At 34.6% G+C, this 18414-nt stretch overlaps 1 protein-coding gene across 1 annotated transcript in view; it reads right to left on the bottom strand.

The window, feature by feature from the left end:
* The window catches only part of PARD3 (par-3 family cell polarity regulator), a 1032882-nt gene that overhangs the window by 352364 nt on the left and 662104 nt on the right, over positions 1-18414 (bottom strand). Inside the window, exons 16-19 of the mRNA XM_007942439.2 lie at positions 16620-16809; positions 10190-10341; positions 9106-9150; positions 2465-2692 (exon numbers count right to left, since the gene is read on the bottom strand). Of these exons, the coding sequence (XP_007940630.1) occupies positions 2465-2692; positions 9106-9150; positions 10190-10341; positions 16620-16809 (615 nt within the window). The remainder of the gene's footprint in view (positions 1-2464; positions 2693-9105; positions 9151-10189; positions 10342-16619; positions 16810-18414) is intronic.

The raw sequence follows: 18414 nt of genomic DNA, 5'->3' as shown, positions 1-18414 counted from the left end.
GAGAAAACTGCATTTTTATATGTTATGTTAACTCAAAAATTAACATTTTAAACAGAAAAAGAAAATAGTTCAGAAGCATCATAAATGGTAAATACCACTAATTCTGTAACTATTTCTCTCTATTCATTTCTATCTACATCTATAAATATATGTATCTTGAGGAGCTACATACCACATCTCATTGGAAACAGTGGAAATGGTTGTACAACATGATGAAAGTAATTAATATTATTGAATTGAATATATAAAATATATTGAAATGGCAAAAGTTTTGTTACATATATTTTTACTACAATTAAAAACAAGATTGATCAACATTTTTACCAGCCAAATAAAATCTATCATAATGTGTTTAAACCAAATACTTTTTAATAAAGAAAAAGAAAAAAATACTGTATCTGTTGTTAAATATGGCAATAGATAGCATCAAGATCTATGAGAGTGTTAGGGCTCCTATCTTAGAAGAGCTTATAAAACTAAACTCACTGCCGTCGAGTCGGATCCAACTCATAGCGACCCCTTCTTGGGTTTCCGAGGTAGTATCACTATGGAAGTAGATTGCCCAACCTTCCTTCTGAGGAGTGGCTGGTAGGATTGAACTGCCGGCCTTCTGTTAGCAGTCAAATGTCTTAGGCACTATGACACCAGAGCTCCCAGAAGGGCTTTTACAAGTACTATTTGGTAGCTAGGCAAGGTACCATCAATAAAAGAGGAGAAAACTCAACAGGGTCAAAAGCTTATATGACTCAGGCTCTTGGAGCTCAGACTTGGCAGCAAAAATAGAAAATGAGCTTTCATTTGGCAAGAATAGGCTGCATATATGTGAAATCATTGGCTGGACAGAGTGAAAAACCTGCTGAGATTCATATGAAGACTTAAGACTCAAGAAGGTGGAAATCATTTTCCTAAGTTTTGCTTTGCATGTTACATTATGGCAAAAATATTCACCTTCCCAAACATATCATATACTACAGGCAAAAAAAAAAAAAAAAAAGACCACTAACCATAATTTTCCTTTAAATCTTAAAAAGTTTTTTATTTAAAACTCCTCCACAACAATCTTCCTTAAGTAGGTATGTTAGAAGTGGCCACCAAATGTTAAACTGCAACTTATTCATAACCAAACAAATCTACATAAATTATCTCTGGTCTCTGCTTCAACTTCAGGTTGTGTTTCCTGTGACCTTTCATCCAAAGGTTTCAAGTGACAAAGTATTTATTGTTTTTCTATTTGTGTCATTTTCCAAGAGGAGAGTCACACGTAAGGTTAAAAAACAAAGATGTAAATCAGTGGTTGTGAACAATATAAGCTAATCAACAATTTTCACTATTTGTTAGAACTCTGAAGCCCTTTCTCTTCTAAACATCAATTCTAGTAAGATTTCTTATTTTAAAACCTAATAGATATTTTTATGCTATAAATGTTTAACTATAAAGTTAACTCCTCTGAACCACACATTTTTAAAAAATCTATTAATGATAATGTTTTCCTCAAAATACAATGGAAAACATATTTCTCACTCATATTAACCTTTGACTTTCAATACTCTTGGCTTTAAATATTTTGCAGTTAGGAAATACACACATTTACACAAAAATATCTTTCTAATTCCATACAAGGAAAGCAAGAATAATTCCTCAAAAGTAAAACAAAGTAAAAAATAGTATGTTTTCAAAGTCATAAATTACTACATCTATTCATTAGAGATACAATATGGTCATACTATATGGCAGTGGTTTTCAAACAATTTTGGTCTCAGAACACTTTTACACCTTCCAAAAATATTAAGGACTCCAAAAATCATTGTATTAATGTTGGTTAAATCTATCAGTATTTACTGAATTAAAACTGAGCAAGTGAAAAGAAATGTATTAGTTACTTTATAAAGGCAATAAACCAATTTTATGCTAACAGAAATTATATTTCTATGAAAAATTGCTATATTTTCCAGAAAAACAATTAGTGAGAAAAATGGCACTGCTTTAAACATTTGCAAGTCTCTTTAATATCTGGATGAAAAGACATATTTTCCTATCTGTTTCTGCACTTAATCTATTGCAGTATCACACCAACTGTAGCTTCTAGTAAACCCTACTCTATGCTTGTGGGAGAATAAGAGTAAAAAAAGGCAATAACATTCTTAGCATTATTATGAAAATAGTTTTGACCTCACAAAATCACCTGAAGGAGGTGGGAACTTCTCAGGGTTCTCCAAAGCATACTGCTTTATAAAACCCACTGCCATCGAGTTGGATCCAACTCACAGCGACCCTCCTTGGGTTTCTGAGGCGGTATCACTACGGAAGTAGATTGCCCAACCTTTCTGCTGAGGACTGGCTGGTGGGTTTGAACCACCAGCCTTGTGGTTAGCAGTCAAATGCCTTAGGCGCTATGCCACCAGAGCCCCTACTGCTTTATAGAGGTGTTTATAAATTGTTATTCATTTTGTCATCACAGACTTACAGGTCTCCATGCCTTCATCATCGTCATCTACAGCAGGTTTATCATAAGACTTGTCGATTGCAGCTCTGAAGCTTTCATTGCACCCCCTTCCTCGGATGATCCGGGGTCGTGGGCGGTGGAAAGGAATATCCCCATTCAAAGTCACCTCAGCAACTGCTGTCTGCAGACTCTCCAACGAGCTTGACTTCTTCAGACCCAGTGAAGGTCCTACATCTCTGCTGGGGGAACCTTGAAGTTTACAAATACATAACAATTATTAGGATGTGTGGTGAAATTACATACCTGATTATCTATGAATTATGCAGAACTTCAGGGACATAATGATCATAAACACATTACTTGCTCAATGATAAGTTCTGGAGTGTGGATGGAAAAGGTGACCAAAGAATAAATAAAGCAATGGCAATGAATGTTTTTCCCAAATATATATTAGATTTGGTCTGCTTCTCTATTTTCAATTAGGAAAAATTTTATTTTAAATGTTACTCTAAAAACAGTTCTTAAGAATATCTTAAATTATTTACCTTTAAGCAAAATAAAACCTTTACATTTATGTTAGAAAAATGCTCCTTTAGATGGGACTTAGTAAGTGAAAATAACTTACTAGTCTCCATTTTTAGCTCAACAGATGAACACTTTTTCCTAATCATTTCCATCCAAGTAATGTAAATAAAAGAACCAGAATAATCTAGAAGCTCATTTGAAAAGCAGAGATAAGAAAGTTGAGGTAAGCAACCAAGAGTGAGCTTTTTAACTTAATTGTAACCTTTTCCTGGCAATTTAAAATTATGTAAAACAGAAGTTAAATATCCGTATCAATGAGTTTAATCAAGTCTCTTCCTCATTATAGTGAAGATCCACAACCCTCAGTAAGTAGCAAGAGCATCAAAAAAAACAACATGTCATAATATAATTGGGGCAACATGGTACTAGGTAGAAACCTAATTCTCATAAAAGTATTAATGTTCTGTGGAAAGAGCAATACAGTACTTGATTAGAAACAAGTAACAGAAGCCTTTTCTCTAAGAGAGAGTTGAATAGGGGGCGGCTGAAGAGCTGGGTATAAATACTTGTATCTCTAAGCCTAGCAATAACAGAAGGAGCTCTGGTGGCATAGTGCCTAAGGTATTTGACCGCTAACCAGAAGGCTGGCAGTTCAAACCCACCAGCCATTCCACAGAAGGAAGACTGGACAATCTACTTCCATAAAGATTTACTGCCTCAGAAACCCAAAAGCAGTTGCTATGAGTCAGAATTGACTCGATGGCAGTGCGTTTGGTCTAGTTTCTTTTGGTTAGCAATAATAGATGTTCAAAAACAGAAGATGGAAAGAAGGAAGAACACTTAGCAATTACCAAAAAAAAATTAGCAGTATGGCAGGTGAGGATTCAGGGGATTAAAATGTTAGGTTTTTTATCTTGAGAGCCTAGGGCAGAAAGGCCTGATATAATACCAATAGCGTCAAGCTCTAAAAGATAATCAAGACAGATTTCTTTAACCAAGAGAGACAGCCTTATCCAGCACCTAGCACTCAAAGGTAGACTAATTTAGCTCTAGATGACTGAAATAACAGCTTTGCATCACCACCTGGACAAGCCAGGTTCTACAACTGATTCTTCATTTAGACTGCTAAAAGACAGGTGATAAAAGTGGGAGGGTAGGAGAAACTGAATATGTATCTCTACATGGGGTCATCAACCCATATGTTGATCAATAATTAAAAAGTAGCCTTGTCATGTTATTACCTAGAAGACAAATAGTTATGACATGGGCTTTTCAAGGCTCAGAGTATAAGGCAGGAAAAAAAGCAAATAGAGAAGCCAAACCCAGAATTATCTTTTTCTAATCCATCCACATGTATCATTCATCTAATTTTCAACAATAGAGTAGCAATTTTAAGTTAGAATAAATACATTTAAAATGTAATATAGGCAAAAACATGATTCATGTGAGGAAACAATAAATAGTCCAAAAATTATTGTTTGGAAGAAAGAAATTATTTCTTTAGCTTTCTCAATGCAGGTTTGCATATATTTAATTATTTTATGACAAAATTTCCCATGAAACAATTCTTTCAGTCATAATCCATCTTACTTTTTTTCTTGATTGCACTACAATTTTTGACAAGTTAGTTTTTTAAGTACTCATAAAAGTCATGTCACATGGTCAATGACATGAGACAAAGTATATGTGAACTGCTGTATGAAAAGTGAATTTACTCTGTAAATCTTCACCCAAATCCTAATAAAAAAAAAAGAAAAAGAAAAAAAAAAAAAAAAAAAAAGTCATGTCACAGGAAGGAAAATGTATTTCATTCTGAAGAACTAAATAAAGAGTAAGAAGTCAGAGAACCAAAATGATGGGGAAAGATCATTCCTGGACAGGGATGTATAGATTTTTATTTCCTAGAATTAGCAATGGAAAGATCACCATCTGAATAAATAATGGCTATCAAGTTTTGTGATTAAAACTGCAATTAACTTCTAAAAACATTTTACAAGGCAAATATTATGCTTGCTTAAGTTCATAAAGGATATACGTCTCTATCTATGTCTACATTCACACACACAAATGCATATATATAGACAGAGAGACACAGATAGCTATAGATATATTCCATCTCATGCTCCCAATAGGGATTATCATGAAAATAAAATTTGTGTATATTTACTTTTCCTTAGGAAACACTTGCTGAGATTTGACTTAATGTACTCATAGCATTAAAATAATTGATAATGAATTCCAGATAATGAATTCCAGAAATGTCATAAGTAGTTATTAAAATTGAGTGTCCCTCAGCATAAAAATGCTGGAAAGAAAAGGCAATGGTGAAAGGTATCACTAAACAAGCAAAAGATTATGTATACACACACATACACACACACACACAGGAGCTCTGGTGGCATAGTGCCTAAGGTATTTGCCAACCAGAAGGCTGGTGGTTCAAACTCACCAGCCACTCCTTAGAAGGAAGATCGGACAATCTACTTCCACAGTGATACCACTTCAGAAACCCAAGGAGGGGTTGCTATGAGTCATATCCGACTCCACAGCAGTGGTTGTGTTTTTTGCATGTATACACACACACACACACACACACACATATAGGTATGCATGACCTCCCCTTATTGCATATTGCCTTTCCCTTTACCCAGTTAATACATGTTAATACATGTCTACCCTGCCTTCACCTCTCATCCTTGTTAACCTTTAAAGAATGTTTTGAAGCAACAGGTATTTTGTAAGCTTAATGGAGAGTTTATGTATCTAGTCTTTTCCCCGATATCTGTAATACTTTGGTATAACATTTTGGCAAAATATTGAGAATTATTAATAGTGAGTATGAGTACAATTACTCTCTACATTTATGTATAGTTAAAAATGTAATAAAAATTATACAAAAAGTCAACCTATAATTTGTAGATCTGTAACAGGCTGAGTAAACTGTGGCCCTCAGACCAAATGTGGAACATTAGCTTTGTCTATTTGTTGACATATTGTTTATGGCTGCTTTTGCACTTCCTTGGTACAATTAAACACCTGCAATAGAGGTCCTGTGGTCCACAAAGTCTAAAGTATTTACTCTCTTATCCTTCACAAAAAGAGCTTGTAAACTTTTAATTTATAATATGAAAATCATACACTTAAGTACTGTAATTTTCAAAGAAACTTCAATAAAGATTTTGTTAAGTGATACATTACTATCTCCTAATGATTGCTTAGGCACCTGGTGATATAATGGTTAAAACACTTGCCTACTAACTGAAAGTTTACTGGTTCAAAGTCACCAGCCACTGTGTTGGAAAAAATGTGGCAGTTTGTTTCCATGAAGATTCACAGCTTTGGAAACCCTATGAGGAAGTTCTACTCTCTATAGGGTCTCTATGAGTCAGAACTGACTGAATAGGAACGGGTTTAATGATGGCTACTGAAATCTGTCATTTGCCAGAATGAACAAATCTATCCTGGAAGACGTACAGCTAGAATGCTCCTTAGAAACGAGAATGGCCAGACTTTCATTTCACATACTTGGGTCATGTGGTTAGAAAGGACCAGTCCCTGGAGAAAGATCTCATGCATGGTAAAGTAGAAGCTCAAAGAAAAAGGCGAAGACCTACAATGAGATGGATTGACACAGTGGTTGCAATGCTGGGCTCAAGCACAACAAGGATTATGAGGATGGTCCAGGACAGGGCAGTGTTTCATTCTGCTGTACATATAGGGTCACTCTGAGTCAGATGGGAGCTCTGGTGGCATAGTGCCTAAGGCATTTGACTGATAACCAAAAGGCTAGTAGTTCAAACCCACCAGCCACCTTGGAAGGAAGAATGAGTACTCTATTTCTGTAGTGATACCACCTCAGAAACCCAAGGAAGGGTCTTTATAAGTGGGATCTGACTCGACGGCAATGAGTGTTTTTGAGATGAGTCAGCATCCACGCTGGGATCTTTAATGATATAAACTTACCATTTACTAGTAATGAAAATTGAAAATTTCTTGATAAAGTATGGACAAAGATTATTTAGTCTTATTTATACAAATACACCATGGATTTTAACTTTAAAACAATATTTTTAAGCTTTCAGTTTACACATATATTGTAGGTCATTCGTATACTTTGTTTAACTTTAATTTTTTCAAGGATTAAATGGTTAGAAACCCAAGTCTCTTGTCATTCTTTTTATTTTCAGAAAGTAAATTTACCTCCCAAACTATCATACAAGATCCTTCCTGAATTTAATTCAGGAATAAAGGAGGAAATTATAATCATACTAATATCCCTGGGTCTATTTTTCTACTCCTCTCTAATAATACCTTTCTCTTAAAGGGGGGAAAAAGTGAAGGAAGTCTTTTGCAAGAGGCAAAGGGAAATGGAATTCAATTTTCATTACGAAGGACTTATGCTAAAATGCCACTATGACTCTACAAAAAACCTTTGGACTAAACTGTAAAATCACAATAATCTTGACAATTCAAGTGAAATGAAGAAAGAAAAATAACTGAAAATCTGTTCACTTTTATGGGGGTGGAGGAAGATCTGGTTTACATATTTTATTCACATAGATTTAGAAGCAACAGACTAAAACATACTTGGGATTACATGTTCTAATAATTCTATCTCAAACTTTTGTACTTTAATTCACTAAGAAAGACTATACATCATGTAAAAAATGTTTTCTTAGATTGAATATTTTACAACATTATAAAAAGAAAACATTCAGTTAGATGATAAAGATTATTTTCTCACTATGAAAGTTAGCTAATGTTTCCAGTTAAAATCCAAGAATCATTATTTTTAAAATCACAATAAATTACACTTTCCCTTTTAGTACTTGGGGATTGGTTAAATTAAATATGTTTCTTCATTTACCCATGTAGTATAGTGTATAAAGTCACATCCTTTAACCTGACCAGTTCAATTTTGTTTTCATGAACATTAGCTTAGACTGGGGTTATTTGTTTCAAAGTACTCCAAAAACTAATTACTATTTTACATAGGTGAACTATCAAATCATGCTTTTTTGGTAGCCTTACTTCAGAATTTCACTGAATTTTATGTTTGATAAGATAAATAACTACTTAGTGAGGACTGAGCCTATAGTTAATTGCTTTGCACTGCATAATCTTATGATTTATTGGATGTAATTTTTACAATCTATCATTTACTCTGCAGAATATGATAACTTGGACCATGTCTACAATCATCTTTACATATGTATGTGGGACACACATTTTTCAAGCAGGCTAAAACTAATTACTACTGCAGGTTAAAAAGGTGAATTGAAGCTAATTAGTGCTAAGTGGCATAACTACATCATAATAGATCTAAAATAATTAAAACACCATCCAAAACTAGTATTAATAAATCATAAATGCTCGATTGTGCAAAGCACATTAATTACACATAAAAACTATCTGGATTATTTTCATACAATTACATTTAAAAAAATCTACTATAATGCAAAATCTACTTCAATATAATCCATTGTTTCTATAGAATGATTCAGACAGCATTTTAGAAGCCAGCCCTAAATAGTGAAGGAAAAAAATAACTCAAACCTTTAAAACAGGTACACAAAGTTAAGATAAGGCACAACATGCATTAGCTAGTGTATCAGGTAAATATGAGCTAACTATTTGATCCAAAGAAGAGTTAAGGTTTCCAAGTTAATGATAACAATGCTGGTCATTGTCCATCAATGAAAAATATCCCTATTTTCACAACTATATTTTAAGTCAAAATTGCCACTCAGAAAATAATTTTTTGAATTTTAACCTAGTAATCAAATAGATGACTTAAACACTTAATATCCTACCATAAGAGATTATGATTTCAGGACTGTAATATATTTTTAAAAAGTTACAAAACATTCCTACATAAATATAATTAAATAAGCGTATCTGGTGGTTTTAACAATTTTGAAGCACTAAATTATATTTACCTTTAGTGTAGTACAATGATAAATTTCTTCTAACAGAACATTTTTTCTTTTTTTATACAATTTGATTTCTCACAATGAAAACAACCATGCAAGACTGTAATATTTTTGTTTACATGCAATATGATTGGCAGCTCTATAATTGTGATAAACTCCTTGGACCATGGTTTCTATGGCAACAGTCTAACTGTCCATTCTTACCTGCTTTCTGGTCATCCACTGTATTGAGTTTAGTCTCGTCAGCTACTGTTAAAAGGTAAATGTATAATGGTTAGCCCAGTTAGTTCCCACAGCCCAACATGCTTCAACCATTCCCAGGTTTTTTCAGTTAGGTCACAATCCTTAGGTAATACTTCATGCAAATAATATGAAACATCAAGCCAATATTCATAATCAAAAGAAAAAAAAAAAGCAGTGTCTCCATGCATTATGCCAGTCATTTCATCTCACAGGCACATGTGTTATTTATATGTTAGCATAATATAATTAGCCAAGGCAATTCGTCACCAAATTTTTTTTTCATGAATGTGATAAATTAATGCTTTTAGTCTTGAAGTACAGCCACCAGAGGACAGCATAAATAAGTTACAGTTGATTAACAAAGGTTTTTGAAAGTATAGATATAATTGATTCCCCCCCCGCCCCTTTGGAAGATTTGGATTTAAAGAGAGACACTATCTGATTGGTGTTTGATTGAACAACTATGGTTATTTTCCTCCTCTCATTTGCTTCCAAATTACTTTCTACAATAAATATTCTCTCAAATTATTACTTCAATTAAATGCCTTGATTATCAACATGTAAGAGTTTCTAGTCAATAGGCCTTAAGGAATAGCAATGAAAGGAAGATATCATGAAGTAACCAAATTCCAGACATGGATTGAGATAATGGTTTCTCTCCAAAGCATTTTCCTCTAGTTCAAAAAAAAAAAACATATAACCAACCAAATACTACTTTTGAGGAATTGGTTTTAAACAGCCAAAGTATTCAAACTTATTTCATATTTTTTATAAAGATATATGAGTATAGCATGATATACACATTTGTTTCTTTTTCTCATAAAAAAACATATATATCAACATACTGCATATGATATAAACATGCCACTTGTGAGTAATCTGGTTATCTCAAACTCAGAGAAAAACTAATTTTTGCCAAATTGCCACATTTCATATTTATCCCCTCTGTTTCTCAAAGTAAACAGACATGTGTTTGAGACCATCAATTTTATCCTGAAAGCATCTAAACCTTATTTAGATAAAGATTCATGGAGATTGTACTCACTACCTAAATCCATGCTTTTTGATTTTCGTGTTTTAACGAAATCCAATTGAGTGGCATCTGAAAATTGCTTTGTGCGTTTTTCTGACATACTCTGGCGTCCAAATCCTTCTCGTTGAAAAGCAAGAACTGGATCAACATCTGGGCTCAAAGAGCTAATGTGAAGAGAAAGATAAAAATATTTATTAAAAATAGAAGATAACACAATTTGGGACAGATATATATATATATATATATGTCAATGTGCATGTAAATATATGCCTTACAAAAGCATACAATAGATTACACAAATAGTCCATTAAAAACAAACAAAAGAAGTGACAGAAAAAGATAAAAGTCAATATATAGTTCTTCTTTCTCCCTTTGAGTTTTCTCCTCCACTACTTCCCTCTCCCAGTTTCTTCTCTTTAATTGACAATACATTCTTATTTTGAAGTGATTATCAAAAATGAGCCTGACATTTTGTCGACACTGGAATATGGAATAATTGAGGAAGTTTGTCACATATTATCTACCAATATGTGGAGCAAACAAATACCTAGATGAATCTCAACTGAATAAAAAATTTTTTAGACAATAAACACAAATACTACTGCATACACAATACTGCATTATCAGTAACAGCAAACACAAATCTACAGGTGAATACATAGATAGTCAGCCAAAAGGATCAGGTATGGATAAGTGAATGGGAATACACCAATGGCCATATATAGGTTTGATAGATGATATTCCTACATGTGTATTTGCATGTGCTATAGAAATGGTTACATGCAGTTTAAACCTAACAGGAGGCAAAGTGAACTTCTTAGCCACAATCAAGCACCTTCAGGGAGTGAGTTGCTGGGCCTGCAGGCTGGGGACCATGGTCCCAGAAGACCTCAAGCTTGGTATACAAAAAAATATATTATTCTACATCTTACTTTGGTAAGTAGCAACTGGGGTCTTAAAAGCTTGTGAGTGGCTATGTAAGATGCAACTATGGATCTCTCCTCATCTGGAGCAAAGAGTGATGTATGGAAAGAGTTAGTTCAAATTACTAATGGACCATGAGAACCTCAGCCTATATGACCCTGAGACGAGAAACTAGATGGTGCCTGGCTACAAGTGCCAACCACTTGGAAAGAGATAAAAATTGGAGATCCAGCTACAGTGGGAGAACAATGTGGAACAAAACTCAAAATCATAAAAAAGACCAGGCTTACTGGTCTGATAGAGACTGGCAAAATCCCCACGACTATGGCAACAAGTAACCCTTCAGGTTGGAATTGAACTCACTCCCATGGCTTAACTCTCAGCCAAACAAGAGACAGGCCTATAAGTCGAACACATACACCAGGAAGATGCACTCCTGAGAACAATCTACCACAGAAGACAAGCAGGGCAGCATTTGCACAGGAAGAAAAGCAGGGAGGCAGGAATGCACACGCAAGGAGGACATAGCGACAGGGTAAACACAGGGAGGAAGTGGGAGGAGAGCTGTTACACTGCAGGGAAGGTAACTAGTGTCACAAAACAACATGTGTATGAACTGTTGAATGTAAAACAAATCTGCTTTATAAAATTTCACCCAAATCACAAAAGAAAGAAAGAAAGAAAGAAATTTAAAAAGGATGTCTTCTGACCCATTTATATATCTCTTATGTTTCAGGAGTGAAAAAAGAAGAAAATACTTGTGTGGCACATGGTTTCATGACAGTATAGATCATCTGTAATACTTAATTAACAAGAACAAATCAATACACAAACCTTGGTAAAAATCTATTCTGATTAAGGTGCTGTGCTGGGTACCAAGGTCACAATAATCAATAAGAAAAGATTCTTGTTCTCTATAAGTTCATAAGAAAAACACTAAACTAGAAATATGAAGCAGATGCTGTAGATGCACAGATGAGAGAATAAATAGTATTTGAGGGAGTCAAGAAAAGTATGACTAAGTTTAGGTGGCATTTGATTTGGGTGATACCAACACAGTGGCTTAAGCAAAGATGATAAGTAAGCATATGGTAAATAATTGGTAACAGGATGAATCTTGATTGTTTCTCCGACGACAAAGGTTAGAGATGCCAGAGAATCACTCTTATTTTGTTTAGTCCAATTTGTAAATGCCTGTAAATATTTTAAAATGTACTACCTACCAGGTGTTTGGAGCACAATCCATATTATGAAAATGTTTTCTCTCTGTGTTGGACATGTTGAGTAAATAAATATATTAGCTTTCCTTTGTCAGAGCCAACCCACCTTCCCTATCTACCAGGTGGAAGGAGGCTACCAAAACCTAATCAAACCCGCTGGCATAGAGTTGATTCTGACTTATAGCAACTTTATAGCAACCATATAGGACAGAGTGGAACTATAAATCTTTACAGAAGCAAACTGACCTATCTTTCTCCCATATAGTGGGTGATGGGTTTGAACTGTTGACCTTTTAGTTAACAGGCAAATGCCTTAACCACTGTACTACCAGAGCTCCCTGAAGGAGGCTACACAGTTATACTAAAAAGGAGAAGGTGCTACTTCCACTATACCAGCTCAGTTTATGACAGCCTCCTTTATGTTTCTGATGGAACAAATTCCTCTAACCCTTTATCTTCTTATGAAAATGACCATACATACTGGCAAAATAAATAAATAGATAAATAAATATCTGGCTTGGATACACGTCAGAAATGTAGCTGCAATTTGTTGTGCATGGAATGATAGTAGACTCTTAAAGAATTAATCCAAAAGTTGTGAAAAGTAGAATGCTGAGAAAAATGCTCTGCCATTGAGTTAAGATCTTAACAATTTTGAATGTTGATTTCCTAATACTCTCAATAAAAGGAATAGTTGTCTCATACATCTTATAAGGCTAATTAGAAAATTTGATGGCATATGGTGAAAACCCTTTGTAAATTGCAAACATGATACAAAATAAGTTATTATTATCTAATAAAGACTATTTATCTTAAATGATCACACTAACACAAATTATGATAATAGAAATCTAACCAGTTGCTGTCAAGCTGTCCTGACTTATGGCCATTCATGTGTGTCAGAGTAGAAACATGTTACACATGGTTTTCAATGGCTGATGTTTCTAAAGTAGTTTGCCAGGTAAACTTTCCAAGTAGCTCTGGGTGGACTTGAACTGTCAATCTTTCAGTTAGCAGTCAGGTACATTAACCATTTGTACCAACAAGGGACTCCAGTGGAAAACTAGGGTCCTTAAACATCACACAAAGAAAATATACAGCGTTCTTCAATCTTTTCCAGCAAGCACAGATAAGGTCATGAGAATGAGACAATAAGCGCCTCAAACCAAAAACCAAACTCATTGCCATGGAGTCAGACCCGACTCATACCAACCCCTCCTTGGGCTTCCGAGGCGGTATCACTAGAGAAGTAGCTTGCCAACCTTCCTTCTGAGGAGTGGCTGGTGGGTTTGAACTGCCAACCTTCTGGTTAGCAGTCAAATGCTTTAGGCATTACACCACCAGAGCTCAAAATTTAAAGAGGAACTCACTTTTGAAGTTTTACAAAGTACAGGGTAGGCACCTAGAGTAAGTATCTCCTTAAATTCTGCACTCTAGGAACTTTGTTTGCCTTATGCTAGTCCTGACCCAAGTACAGTGTAGAGAAGGCATATCCCATAGGCATTGGTAGTTTAGCCCAAGCCAAGAACAACCTAAAATAAAATGTGTTATGTTTTAAGAAATGTTATTTTGTTTGCATTCTACTCTAAACCTTTGTTTTAAATGTAATATTATCTTTCTTCTCTAAAACTTTTAATAAAGTTGATGTTCCAAGAAGAAGCAGGGTCATGTTTATCTTGAAGTTTCAGGTGTCTCCATCACATATTACAAAGCTTCAGTGCATATGACTTGAAATTTCCAGAGTACTTACACTCTACTTCAAGAAATACAGTTCTAAAGTGAAAATGTAAAAGTCATACTAGGACTCAACTTTGCAGCAGTAATATCTAAATAAATAATTGCAATAACAGCAATTCTTTTAGTTACAGCAAGTGTGTAAAATCTAAGCCCATCCATTGATCTCTTCAACTGTTCTACATCTGCTAATAAAACTCCTATCTTAAATCATGTGGAATACTTTAAAACTGGAACTTGTGGACAGTGTGAATTTTAAATGGATTTTTAACAGGAAATTATTTGTGAAAGATTTTTCAAAGAAATGCTAATTGTTGACACTAATGTTATCTGAAAACTGCTTATTGATATGTTTTAAAACTAATTTTATATCCCCTGAAATTATATTGTTACTAAGACTAGAATTAGCTGTTTTGTCTCCTCCCCACCCCCCCAATTAAAAACACCATTATTAATATTTCCTCAATCAATTATTGGATAGGAAAAAAGTATATCTATTAGTTAACAAATTAAAAGTTTAGCCATTTGACATGTTTTGCTTTCCACAACTGTGTACTGAAGTGTAAACATACACTGTTTAAAATGTCAAATGAGTTTGTGAGTTAATAAGAGTCTTAAAATAACAATATTCTTAAACCATGACATAATTAATTCTTCCCTATCAATATACCCATTAAATTAATTTCTGACACAATACACAGTACAAGAAAATAGTTAACAAGTTAGACTGCATGACTGACAGCTGATTCTTTAAAGAAAAGTAACCATACCCTGACCCCCAGTGTTATTAAAATTCCACTTATTAATCCTATCTTATTGCCCTTTTGTTTTCATAACATTTTCATCAAGGATTAGGGAGATATTGTCAGGCTGGAAAAGCTTACATTTTCTGCTGTGATTCAGAACAGCTGCCATTCTTGTTTGGATAACCCTTCATTCATATTCTTTGCTTCACTCCACAGTCCCCACAGCAAAATCATACAAGTCCTCTCCATTTTACAAATCCCCCTTAGGGAAATTAAGGCAACAATCTCCCCCTGCTGGTTTTTTATTTATATCCACCAATACAGTACTTTGTAAGGCCTCAAATTGATCCATTCTTATGACCACCCTCACAATTTCTCACCATAGTAGACATTCAAAGCTTTTGTCCCTAAGATAAATACTGCAAGTATCTAATCCTTACTTTCTCTGTTGTTGCGTTCACTTTTGGAGGGAGATATACACTGCAGCAGTAAATATAATAGCATCTGCAAATTTCAAATGATTTTTTACTTCATTTTATAGTTCTCTCTTCCATGTTTAACCAAAAAACTCATTCAAAGATAAGCGATTATCATGTGGGCTTGAGTGCAGCCCTATTTTTAAATCCTATGTTTTCAACAAGAGAATTTGAAAAAAAAAAAAAAAAAGAAGAAAGAAAAGAAAAGCTAGAGATGGACTTTTCAAGGGCCCAACTAACAGGTGAGATTATTCTAAGAGAACATCTGCAGAATTAACAGATAAACAAAACTATTTTTGTGCACTCGTGTGGGGAAGAGTAGTGGGAGGGCTTGTGGAGTGGCTTACTTTGTTAAGTTCATCACTAAAATGTTAACATAAATAAATGCCAGTCCCCTGGACACCTCCTATCTAATATTTCATGTTGACACAAGCCTAGGAAAGAGTCAAAAGTAGAAATGGATATGTAGTAAAGGAACAATGTCATAACATTTAAATATAATTTGGCTGATGTATTCATAAAAGACCCCAGAGAAAGGGCAATAAGAAAATTCTGGTATAATGCTTCACATGGTTTGTGTTAATTATCAGTACAACCTTACAAGGGCATCCCTAAGAGGACCGTTTCCTTTTGCTTATTGATGTATATAATTACTAGGCATGCAAATTAAGGCAAAAATCCACATGCATGTGCCACACACTAGCTCAATAATATCAAACGCTTTCTTCTACTTTAAAAGATACAGGGGGGGAAAAAATAACATGAGATTGCCCCAAAAGTCATTCTGCTAGATGCAAGTATAAAGCATTTTAAACAGTATAATTAGAACACTCTAAAAAGAAAACCTTCTGAAAGTCTTGTCTCATTTCTAACACATATCAAGTCTTAGTTTTGCCCTACTATTCTAATTGTTACAATCTCTCAGTCAACTTTGGGATTTGCTTAGAATTTATTAATTTAATAGAGAAACAATTCACCAAATTAACACAGATATAAAATAATTAACCACCTATTAGCAAAACTTACAAAGAAATGTGTAGGGTTTTGTGTTTAGTGATATTTTACTTGTTGTTTTGATTAAATTACCAATTACCATACTAAAAAAAAAAAAAAAAACACCTGCAATACTAGGAAGACTAAAACAACTGTGCAAGTTTGAGGGATGTAGGAATCTTTTATTAAAAGTGCCATAATTAAGAGTATAAAAACCATGAAAATAGAGCACTGCTTTAAAAAACCACATACAAATTGATGAACTATGCTCTACAATAAGCCATTTAAACATAAAATTAAATGTGATTGCAATTAACTAATGTTTTCAAACTCTGGACTGTGATCTTACCAATCTGCAGAATCACTGATTGTGGCCTTAGCCCACACTCCAGCATCTGTCGTCACGAATCCCACATCATCATGGGAGCTAGAAGATGACTGGTCAGAGAGATGTGGAGGAAGCACTGGCAACCTGTCATCTTCTATAATGACAGTATCATCTTGGGGCATATTCACTGTGGGGGACAGTTGGTATTTACCTGCCCAATGGAGAGAGAATGAAAAATTATGGACATCAATGTAAGTGTTACATGCATTAAGACTTTGCTACATTACAGTCTAAACTACCCCAAATCTGTTCACCCTGAAGAATAAAATGGAATTTAGCACATTTACTTTTCATAGATGACTGTCAAATAGAGACCTGGAATCTACTACTCTCTGTGACACTAGAGCTATGAAGCTTTGGGCACACTATGCAATTTCTCTGGTTTTAAGTTTCCTTAGTTTACAAGCTAGCTCTAGTGGTAGAGTGGTTAAGTGTTTGGGTTGCTAACTGAAAGGTCAATGGTTCAAACCCCCCAGCCACTCCATGGGAGAAAGATATGACAGTCTGCTGAAAGATTTATAGCCTTGGAAACTGTCTTGGGGTGGGTAAGGGCAGTTCTACCCAGTCCTATAGGATCATTATGAGAGAGAATTGGCTAGATGACAGTGAGCTTGGTTTGGGTTTGATATCTTAGTTTCCTAAGACCAGAGATGATATTCAAACTTACTTCTAATGTGAAAATGCTATATAGATTCTAAGTGGTAAATGCCCTTTGAAAAATTTTACCAGGAAATTGAGAAAAACTACAAATTTACATAAATCATTCATGGATTCATTCATGGATTCATTTGTTCATTCAGCAACCACCACATACTAGGTACTGTAAGTAAGACATATCTCTGCCTTTAAATTCTCACAGCCAACTGAAGGAGAACGACATAAACAGAGTACAGTAGTGGGGGCAAAAGTACAGTGATATTCACTAATATTGGCAATTGGAGGTTGAATGTACAGGGAATCTTAACAAAATTTAACATCTGAGCTGTGTTTTGAATAACGATTTTCTTTTTTTCCCTGCTAGAAGAAATAATGACATTGGCAACAATATCATCAAATACATGAGAGTGAAATGACCACGGTGCATTCAGGTACATTTCAAAGATGAGTGTACTTAGCCTAAAGGCCTGTGGGGGAAAATAGCATGAGTGAGCTTGAAGGGGAAAGATAAGGATCTGACTGCAAAGAAGTCTTCAGGTCATTACAGAGTAGACTGTACATTTTTAATTATTCAGTTAGGATATATTGCTCTCAGTAAGGAAAAACCCACAACTGCCTATATGGATCAGTTCCTTGCAGGACAATCTGCTCAGATTCATGGATCAGTATGATAGGCTTTTATATTTCACAAACTTTCTTGGGACAAAACTATGTTTCCATGATCCAAAACCTTAAAGATAAAACTGGAGTACAAATGATGCCATCTTCTTCCTAAAAATGGCTTACTGTCCTTCTGGCTTCCATCTCAAATCTTCTGCAGTGCTGCTCTGAGCAAGAACACATTGACAAGGCTTTGGTCTGCATGGATAACAAGTGAGAGGCCACATGCACAGAAACCATTCATTACTGCATGATGCAGGCCACCAGTCTATAGCTCTCCCAACAAAGCAGCAGAGGTATGCGATTTCTTATCCATGTTACTGGATAGTGGAAAAACTATCATTTTATGTCCAATTTCCAAATCTGTTAAATCAGCTATGCAGGATTCCTATACAAATGAAAGGCTAATCTTGTATTAGCCTTTTATTGCTGCACTTTG

Source organism: Orycteropus afer, unplaced genomic scaffold, assembly GCF_000298275.1.
Source record: "Orycteropus afer afer isolate SDZICR_OR568_19922 unplaced genomic scaffold, OryAfe1.0 scaffold00090, whole genome shotgun sequence".
Lineage (NCBI taxonomy): Eukaryota > Metazoa > Chordata > Mammalia > Tubulidentata > Orycteropodidae > Orycteropus > Orycteropus afer.
The sequence above is the reverse complement of the archived record's forward strand: the minus strand, read 5'-3'. Positions and strand labels throughout refer to the sequence as shown.